Raw genomic sequence first — 10,474 nt, forward strand, 5'->3', positions numbered from 1 at the left:
TGGTTGCTCTTGTTTTACTCTAGCATCACTTCTTGGAAAATATTATTGCGAGATGGAGATGAATCAATGCAAAACCTTATGATCCTTCCGCTTAATTCCCTTGTTAGTCCATGTCTTCGAGCCCTATGTTGAATCCGCCTAACGCATGACCCAGATCGGGGTGTGTCATTGCCCGAGTCTTTACTTGGCACAAGGCAAACCTTGTGTTGTAGTCCAACAATGGCAGATCGAAGTTCATCGAGCCATCGAAACCCTAGACATGAAACACGGAGTATGATACCACTTATTATAATCACAATGTGCAAAGAAGCATATATAGTGGTTGTAACCTGGGTGATCCGTACCGTGAGGGGGGCAGAGCCCCCCCCCCCCCCTCATCTTCACCTCACTCCCTAGCCCCCTCCCCATCCTCGCTCCACTTGTCATAAGTTAGATTTTATATGAATATGGATACCAATTTAACAAAGGATAAGTATATGGTGAAAACCACCTTTTCAGTGAAAATTAGTAGACGATCATCATGGGTCATTGTATGGTTAACGGATGAAGGCGGATCAGGATGTGGAACTTTTGATTAGCAACTTATCCCTGTTTTGTACTTTTCAATAGTACCATCAAACAACAAAATGTTGGCGGGCAAAATAAGAAGATGCCTAGAACGTAAAAGAAGTGTAAGCAGGTTGGCTTCCATGATAGCCGTAATTGCCCAAACATCAACTAAAGAAATCCTACAGATAGCTGTCATACACCAAAATAAATCCTTTGTGAATACCAGCTCTATTGTTGATGTGTTCATGTTAATCTGCCGGTTGTGTTAAAGTTCCAAAATGCTCCTCGGTTTAGAAATCATATGGTTGTTGAAGCTCCTATGCTTGTTTTGGTGCAGTTCAAGAAGTTCATTGGTTGCCTTATAAAGATGAATATTGAAGTTCTTAGAATTGTATTTTTTTATGTGAGAACCGAGTGCTAGCTTAGTGGTAAGGCTTGCGAGTGAGCAGCCAGCCCACCTAGGTTCGAGTATAAATCCGCTACTGGAGAGGTCTCATCATCTATCTAACAACGTATAGCCAAAGAAAGAAATCTTTCCCCGTTGGTCAACGTTTTTTTTATTTCTTTTATTTGTTTCTCCGAATATTGTAAGTTACTCTGAGGGCAGTCTAGCTATTCCTTGGAGCAGAAGTTCTTAGAATTGTATTTCTTTATGTGAGAACTGAGTGCTAGCTTAGTGGTAAGGCTTGCGAGTGCGCAGCCAGCCCACGTGGGTTCGAGTATAAATTCGCTACTGGAGAGGTCTCATCATCTATCTAACAACGTATAGCCAAAGAACGGAATCTTTCCCCGTTGGTCAATGTTTTTTTATTTCTTTTATGTGTTTCTCTGAATATTGTAAGTTACTCTGAGAGCAGTCTAGCTGTTCCTTGGAGCAGGCAGCCGAGTCTATTTGTTTCTGTCAAACTATTGTACTCAGTATATGTCTGTGTGAGATGTACTGCTTCAGTTCTCATTTGTCATTCTGTTTTGCTCCATGCATCATTTCTTTTTTACCAAGCCGAAGCTGTCATTCTGTTTTGCTCCATGCATCATCAGGAAAAGAGCTAAACTACTGATTACAGCAGAGCATTTCACAGTTCACACAACCCAGCCGGTTACAACAGACCATTTCACACAATCTATTTAACAAAATTGCAGAATGAGTATGATAAATTCAGAGTAGAGTTCTCGTATTGCCTGGACAAGATTCTGTGTACCAGCAGAACTGCAACTAAAATTGCAACGTCCAAATACAACTTCAGAAAAGACATTACAGATTAGTTACAGAACGTCACGCTGCGGAATCGAAATGGCGCAGCCGCCTGTGCGTGTGTGGAGCAGGGAGGATGGCTTCATGGCTCCTCTACATTTGGCTGCGAAGGCGGGCTGAGCGACGATCCCGGCCCAATACAGGCGGCCAGTCGCCGGTTTCATATCCCATCCGCGTACGGTACGGCCCGCTGGGTTTCTTTTTTCACATCCATGGTTCAAAAAATAATGAACGAAATCGAAAAACTAACAACAAAGTTGGAGATGCGGGGTATCGATCCCCGTGCCTCTCGCATGCTAAGCGAGCGCTCTACCATCTGAGCTACATCCCCGCTGTGCGAATAAAATATACGAAATTCCTACATCGAATCAGTGCTAAGCTCTACAGAACCGAGAGTACCCGGTAGTACAAACATTGATCAAACCACTACGCATAGGAACCAACACAGCAGACCAGGGCTCGGCATAAAAGAACACTAGCCCTATCTGATTTTGGTGCCGACGCGTGTCGCCCATATTCTGGCGAAATGACCGCAGATCATAGCCAATATGTCATGCACTCTTTTTAAAAAAAAATCAATATGTCATGCACTCTTGTTTCGCCGCTTGTATTCAAAACGCGAATTCATCGTTGCAACATGGACAACAAAAGAAATGTGTGTGTACATGCTTTTACCACCGGAGTTGGCCACGTTACTTGCTCACGCGCGTACGCATGTGCCAAAACAGAATTTGATTAAGCCATCCATTTGGCACCCGATCATTCTCTACCAAATTTACGTGCGGGCTACTATAAGAAAGATCGAAATAGTAAGAGGGATTTTGAAGCTCTCACCCGGATTCATCAAATTAGTGGCGGAGCTTGGGTCAAAAGTTGGGGGAGCAAATGGGCTAGGGAGACATTTTGGGCCACTGTTGTGGGAGGGGACATGGGCTAAATATAAGCTATTTTTAGCCAAAAGCTCTCAAATATGAAGGGATATAAAGCACTGCTCCAAAGATTCGGAGACGTCACCGGTTTTGTCACAACGAACGGCTCGCTTGCAGGGGTGGGGGGGGGGGGGACGAGATGAAAAATGACCGGAAATTCGTCTTGGCTCCCGGGAGCATTTGCTCCCGGATTTTTGGGGAGCAAATTTTGTTTTTCAAAAAATTTCAAAAAATTTCAAAAAAAATCATGCACGTACCTGACAACGGCACGCACCACCTTCTGAAATTTCGCTGCGAAATGTCATCATATGCGTCCTGGGAAAAAATGACAAATTTCCAGATCTGAGATTCAAATTTTTGGATCTCATTTCATGTCAGAAATTTGTCATTTTTGTCCAGGGCGCATACGATGATGAGATCCAAAAATTTGAATCTCAGATCTGGAAATTTGTAATTTTTGCCCAGGACGCATACGATGACATTTTACAACGAAATTTTACACGTTTGTGCGTGCCATGGTCAAGTACGTGCATGATTTTTTTTCGGAATTTTTTGATAAGTTTTCGATTTGTTCTAATTTTTCGAAAAAACCAGGAGCAGATGCTCCCAGGAGCCAAATCGCCGCTCTCAAAAATGACTCTCTACTTTTCTTTCTCTCATGGCTTGGGAGATTTGGAATGAGTGGAATGCCTGAGTATTCAAGAACTTTGCTTCGATGCCCACCATGGTACTATTATGTCTCCCTTTGGACGGTCGCGGAAGCAAAGTGTTTAAGTGCTATTATGTCGCAAGAGTAGGCTTTTGTATCTTAGCCTTCTTGGCTATTTTTTAACCTCAATAATTTCATCTTAATCAATGAAATAGGCAAAGTTTTTGCCTTTGTTTTAAAATAAATAGTAAGAAAAATCCCAGCTCACTGTCATCACAAGTCTGATGGAATAGCGATGCAAGTTATTAAAAATAGGGCAAGATCATGGTTCTGTACCTGTACGTAAGCAACTAAAAATTTCCTAAAACTCTTAATTTTTAGCTAGCAAGTACATGTACAGAACCAATAAGATTAGGAACGTTCTGTAACAAATACACATACTGCTCATTAAGCTAATTAATCAACAAACCAAAGCTTAATTAGCAAATTCAAAAAAATTGCATGGCCGTTCCTATTTTCTAGAGAAACCAGGCACAGCTAGACTTCATATTCTTGAAGAAAATAAGCCCAGTAGTTCAGCTAACTAAGCAGTTCAAGTTCAATTAGCAAAAATATTGTTCGAACTTTTTGATCACTCCAGTGGCAAAGAAAACATATACGCATGCATTTCCTTTGTTCTTCATGTTGCAGCGATGAGTTCGCGTTTTGAATTCAAGCGACGAGACAAGATAGGCTGACTTTGACTATATATTAAGGTTTGAGCAAATGAGCTCCTCTCAGTGCTCCACGGCTTGGCACTGTAGAGGCACATTTTCTTCAATTAGAGCTCGCCACGTCATCCTTTGGAAAAAACATATGTAATTTTTTTATGTTTTCTTATTTTTTATTTTTCGATAGTAACTTTTCAAGATAGCTTCTCAGCCGTAATGTTTCACCGGCAGTTACCCCACGTCACCTCCTTGATGGTGAGTAACTCTCAGACAATAATTTTTCGACTGTATTTCTCCAACAATAATATAATATATTTTTGTTCCTTTTCTATTATTTGGTAATAATTTTTTGACACATTATTCCCTGCGATGATTTCACCATGTTAATTTCGAAGGTGATTTGTTTACTTCTTTGATGTCTATTTCTTGGCAGGGATCTTCAACCTCAGCAGTGATTATTCGACATTAATCCTTCGTCAGCATGCCGGTAGTTATTCAACGCAAATCATCAGCCTCTCCCTATAATACATTTGACAATACTTTTCAAACGATGCGTAATTTTTCAGTGGTAATTTTCAAAGGTGCACGAGCAGTAATTTTTAGTGCTAATGTTTTAGTTTACTTTTAAGAGGTGCAGGGGCAGCAATCTCCAGCAGTAATTTCTCCATCGTACCTATCTATTTCTAGCTGCTTTCTTCTATAGTAGCTTCATGGTTCTGCTATGGTTACCGCTGAGAAACAAAATACTCCACTATGCATCACATTTTTTTATTCAAAAAAGATATTAGTACATTTTATTTATCGCATCACCATAACCTTACGTGAATACTACTACTTTCTACCATAACAACTTCGATAAAATATTACCACATTATATGTCGCCTCATCTATTCGAGATAAAATGCTAGTAATATTTTTTTGTATCAATTGCCTCATGACTACCCTACGGGCACGACGTGTCGTTGTGCCACTGCTTCATAGTAATATATAATGGTTTGTAGTGTAACCAAAAGAAGCATGTATTGTGTCTGTTTTGTAAAGAGCATGTTGTGTTTTTTGCCATGGTCTCTCCAACAGAAGATGGGTTATTTCATTCCCCCTTTACTGTTGCTAGTTTATTTGTTGCTTGGTTGCTAGTGTACACCTATCATATATGTTTGTTCACATAGTTGCATTTTAGGAGAAATTTATCCACAAATATTATTAAAATCAACTAATTGGATTAAAATTGTCGTGTCCTATTCAAGCCCTCTAATCCTTCAATAATACTAGTGGTTACCAACAAGCGACATATGATATGGTGACCAAATTCATATGAGTTCCCCAAATACAATACTAACAATCTCATTAAGAACCAGTGGCTTGTTTAGATATGGAAACAATAATAACCTCCTTTTTGTGTGGGGTGCGCGGGAGATCTGGTTTTATTAACCTCGTGTGTTGCCTCCTTGCGTGCCAAATCCCACATGTAATATCTTTCAAGCACTGTCCATGTTCACATGAAATGAATTAGTGGAAAGGGTTCGGTGGGGGGAGAGGCAGCATGAAATGATTTAACCAAAACCATTAAGGTCGGTAAAAGCCCTCCATCTCACTTGTGCTAATACTTTCAAGCATCGTTCACGTGCACATGAAATGAATTAATGGAAAGCTTTCAGGTGAAGGAGGGGGCATAGATTGTTCATATTTGGAAACAATACTAACCTCTCCTGTGTGGGGTATGCAGATCGGCTTGTATTAACCTTGTGTGTTACATCCTCACGCGTTAAAGCTCGCGTGTAAAATCTTTGAAGCATTGTCCATGTTCACATGAAGTGAGTTAGTGGGAAAGCGTTCAATGGAGGGAAGGGAGAGGCGTGGATGAAGGGTTTAGTATGAAAATAGTTAGTGAAAACTGTTAAAGCCGGGGGAAGACCTTCATCTCACATGCGCTAAATCTCGCATACTAGTACTTGTGATATCGCATATTAGTTTCTTGTGTGTGGTGCAAGGGAAACCGGCTTGTATTAAATAGTGTGTTACCTCCTCGCGTGTTGAAGCTCGCATGTAAAAACTTTCAAGCATTATTCACGTGGAATTAGTGAAAGCATTAAGTTGGGGACGAGTAGCATGAAACAAGCTAACGAAAATGGCTATGGTCGGTGTAAGTCCTCCCTCCCGCATGCACTAAAGCTTGCATGCAAATATTTCGTAATTCCTAATATAATCCCGTTAAGTGGTAATCAACATGGATTCTACATCTTGGTGCAAATCTAGATCACAAGTAAGCAGTGATGCGCGAGACGGGTGCAAACTTGAGGAGCTAGGAAGGATGGAAAAAAGCTTGAACCCTTTCTCACCGAACTACTCCATTTCGCCACGTGTGCCGTCCAATCCAAACCAATCCTAAGTCCCAACTCGTGCGTTCCCCATTGGCCATGAAAATCGTGTTTTTTTCCTTAACTAATCAGAATTATGGTACCTCCTTTTGAAAGAAACAATAGGATAACGAGACAATCTCACCTACCTAGGGGAGTGGATGTAAAACTCAATCACCAATTAGGCCAACTTGGCTTCTTATTATTTACAAAAAAAAATGTCATGGGTCCTCCAGACAACTTTCCTTTCATAAAAAATGGCAAAATTTTATTTTCTGATGCAGGATGCAAGAAATAAGAACTAAGGAAACTAGCAATTGTCAACTCATTTAAATATTTGCTGCCACCCATGTTTCAAATAGTAATACCACCATGTTTTGCGGAAGTACTGTTTATCTTCTTATACTCCATATATTTTTGCTACACTAGTCAAAATGGATATTATTATTATAGTATCATTCATATGATACTAATGCCATGATATTACCTCTATAACACATATGATAGTATTGCAGTGTGATATTATCTCTATAAATTGTGGTACCATGTAATAATATTATGATGGCCTCATTGTATATATTGATTTGTAGAATCTTATAGCAAATTTGCGTACCATATTAATTTGACATTAATTGTTCTTGTTATATATTATATGAATATACGCGGTGATACGATATCTACCTGTAATACCACCATGAGTATCTCATCATTAATAACATTAACACTATACTATCTCTAGGCTCGTTACTGTTTTGATCATCTTGTGCTACATATAGTAAGCAAGCAGGCAGGCAATTACTACTATATGAGTACCAAATCATATGGTAAGAATAGGAAGGCTGCCAAACTCTATCGAAAAAGAAAGGTTGCCAAATTACTAGAGATCGTCTCTCCACCGTGGCCGGCACACCCGGCTGCCCGCCTTAACGCCGCCGCCGTTGCTGAGCCGCGGCGGTGGAGCGACGCGACGGCGACGGCGACGCGGTTTCTCTGGAGCGCACGAGGCAAGCGTGGCCGCCGACCAACACGTCAAAGAAAGCGAAGCCACCAGCCCACCATACCACCGAAAGTGCAGCTGGGCTAGTCTAGTCTACTGCGAGGCTGTCACGTCCCGTCTTCTCTTCCACAACAAGTCTTCCTCCTCTTCTCCGCCTCGCCCACCACGCCACGCCATTCTTTCCTTTCCTTTCCAGCGACGACTCCTCCTTCCTCCGCACGCCAACTCCGTTCCCGCCGGGAGAAAGACGGCGCGAAAGACCACCGCCGAGCGCGCGCGCGGGCGGGTACCGATGCACCCGAAGCTCTCGCGGGTCGCCCACAGGCTCCTCTGCTGCGGCGGCCGCTCCGGGGACGATCTGTAAGTTGCCACCCTCCCTTCACCGTTTTTTTTTTTGCTTCAACTGCGCGAGCTCGCCGGGTGGCGGGGCCGCGCCTAGCCGAGCTCGATCGGCGCGTCAGCCCCCTCGAATTGGCGAGCGCGCTCCGGGGAGGGTGGGAATTTCGCCGTGCCCACTGGTCTCGGTCGGATTGTACAGGGGCGCGGCCTAGAGCTCCCTCGGGCAAGTAGTACCTGGTGGTCAATTTCGTGGGAAGAGTGCCGTCTCGGTTCGGTTCGGTTTGTGGGAGCGGCGGCGGCCGGCGAGGCTTGTCGGGACCGGGGAAGTTGGTGATACAGTTCGTGACTGGGATGCGAATCTCATCTTCGGGGAGGTCGAAACGCGTAGCGCTAGCTTGGAATTGGAGGGTGCATCTGTCGTATTAGGCCGTGTTGTCTGTTTGTGATGCTAATAATCGTTTCACGAATGCCGTCGTGGACTGAATGAAAAGTTCTACAGTATAATCTGCTACCAGATGCGGACATAGAACGAAAATTGGAACGACTCTTGATTTTGGTGCGTCGTCCTGGCATGCCTGGGCGATCTTCTATTCTCGGAAGTGATGAATTATTAACAGTGCAAGGGAAATACACAAATGAATTGTGTTCCCATACTTTGAGAGTTCATGCTCACCATGTATTTCATGGCTTTGGTTTTCAGGAACGACGACCGGAGCGGATCGATCAGGTGGGTGTTCTCGCTGAGGGAGCTCCGGTCCGCAACAAACAGCTTCAATTACGACAACAAGATCGGAGAAGGCTCCCTTGGAAGTGTCTACTGGGGACAAGTTTGGGATGGCTCTCAGGTTCCTGCTCTTTACATGCTATAATCCCTCTTATGCATTTCCCTTGCTGATAACTAAAATGCAAAGCTTTACCACCTTGTTTGCGCTCTAGTTGGCCCAGTCGATTGCTTTATTTGCACTGCTGGGCAAATCCTTGTTTGATAGCTGTCTCACTAAACAACAGGCAACCACTATCAGTTATAGTTAGTTTAGTCTGTTCTGGAACATTGATCTTTGATTACATTAGCATTCGTTAGGTAGGATATCATACCATAGGCAAGTCAACTTAGACAACTTGCTACAGGCTTACAAGTATACATCTTGTGATTTGAAAAACCATTCCCACGCATGCCCCGACTTGGCTCCAACTATGTCACACATCTGTTCTTTATTAGAAAAATGGCTCACAGACTGACCTAATAGTCTATTTTCAGTGGTGCATATCTTGCCCTTGCCAAGTTACTTCTGCTTACAACATAAATTTTTAGTCAAGTGAAATTTGATAAATTCTTTTGGATATAGATTGCTGTTAAGAAGTTAAAGAATGCGAGAAATGGGACAGAAACGGAATTTGCTTCGCAAGTCGAGACTTTGGGAAGAGTAAGGCACAAAAACCTCCTCAGTATACGTGGATACTGTGCTGATGGGCCTGAACGCATTCTGGTGTATGACTACATGACGAACGCGAGTCTTCATGCACATCTCCATGGAACACATTCTTCGGAGTGCCTTCTTGACTGGCGGCGAAGAACATTTATTGCCATCGGTGCTGCCCGGGCTCTCTCGTTAGTGAACATCCTCTTCATATTTTTCCGTAGTAGCATAGCATAGACAATTCAATTGCTTTTACTTTCGATAATCAGTTTGACAACTCCTGGGTGCTTCCTCATAGGTATCTTCACCACCACGAGACACCTGCGATAAACCATGGAAGCATCAAGTCGACCAATGTGCTACTAGATTCAGATTTCCAGGCACACGTTGGAGACTTTGGTCTTACGAGGCTCATTTCGGATGAGATGGATCATGACAAGATAACCAGTGAAAACCTACGAGGCTATCATGCTCCTGAGTTCGTAATGTTTGGCAAACCTACAACAGGTTGTGATGTCTACAGCTTTGGCATAATACTTTTGGAGCTGGCTAGTGGGAGAAAGCCAGTCTCTCAAAAAATGTATGGGATCCGAAACTGGATACTCCCGTTGGCGAAAGAGGGTAGATACGATGAAATTGCGGACTCAAAACTCAACGACAAGTACTCTGAATCTGAATTAAAAAGAGCGGTGCTGATTGGACTAGCGTGCACGCATAGAGAACCCGAGAAGAGACCGACGATGCTTCAAGTCGTGTCCTTGCTGAAAGGTGAATCAAAAGAGATGCTTTCAAGGCTTGAGAACGAAGACTTGTTTAGGCCAGACTCGACGGCTAGTTCTGTTGGAATGTCGACTCCAGAAGGGAGCACAGACCGTATTCTGAAGAGTGATCAAGGGCTGGCTGAGGCATGATGAATTCTTGCCCTAGCCCCTAGGTATTGGTAGAGTGCATATTCTGATGGAATTGGAGCTTGGTCTGCATGGTTTGGCTTGAATGAAATGTACATGATTTGTTTGTTACTTATAATGTTCTCCCCCCTTTTTTTGAGAGAGGGGGAGATGTAGAGAAGTGAGATGGCTTTATAGAAAATGGTTTTTGTGTGCACTGGATAGAGGGCCCAAATACTCCCAGATGTTTTGGCATGTTTGACCCTGTAGTCAACTTCATTGATTTCTCTAAACATTTTTTCTCCTTCTTCCGCATTAATCTGTATGGAGATGTCTAGAACTCTATGACCATATTTTCTCCCCATGTAAGGTAGTTTTACTTTTTTC

General features: G+C 42.8%; 1 protein-coding gene and 1 non-coding gene across 2 annotated transcripts; one reads left to right on the forward strand and one right to left on the reverse strand.

Annotated features, from left to right (window-relative positions):
• Nucleotides 1-2,059: 2,059 nt before the first annotated feature.
• On the reverse strand, nt 2,060-2,132 carry TRNAA-AGC. Its single transcript has one exon. It is a non-coding gene; the product is annotated as a tRNA-Ala (tRNA).
• Nucleotides 2,133-7,720: 5,588 nt separating this feature from the next.
• Nucleotides 7,721-10,474, forward strand: LOC124685349 (PTI1-like tyrosine-protein kinase At3g15890). The gene is made up of 4 exons (XM_047219701.1): nt 7,721-7,803; nt 8,483-8,627; nt 9,129-9,391; nt 9,499-10,474. The coding sequence occupies exons 1-4, from the start codon at nt 7,736-7,738 to the stop codon at nt 10,109-10,111; spliced, it is 1,089 nt and encodes a 362-aa protein (XP_047075657.1). The 5' UTR covers nt 7,721-7,735; the 3' UTR covers nt 10,112-10,474.

The sequence above is a fragment of the Lolium rigidum genome, chromosome 1 (assembly GCF_022539505.1).
Source record: "Lolium rigidum isolate FL_2022 chromosome 1, APGP_CSIRO_Lrig_0.1, whole genome shotgun sequence".
NCBI lineage: Eukaryota > Viridiplantae > Streptophyta > Magnoliopsida > Poales > Poaceae > Lolium > Lolium rigidum.

Excerpts from the sequence above, each read along its gene's own strand:
- LOC124685349 (XM_047219701.1), top strand. The coding sequence starts at position 7,736 with ATGCACCCGAAGCTCTCGCGGGTCGCCCACAGGCTCCTCTGCTGCGGC. Across the intron at positions 8,628-9,128 it reads AAGTTTGGGATGGCTCTCAG|ATTGCTGTTAAGAAGTTAAA; the intron begins GTTCCTGCTCTT and ends TTTTGGATATAG. Across the intron at positions 9,392-9,498 it reads GGTGCTGCCCGGGCTCTCTC|GTATCTTCACCACCACGAGA; the intron begins GTTAGTGAACAT and ends GCTTCCTCATAG.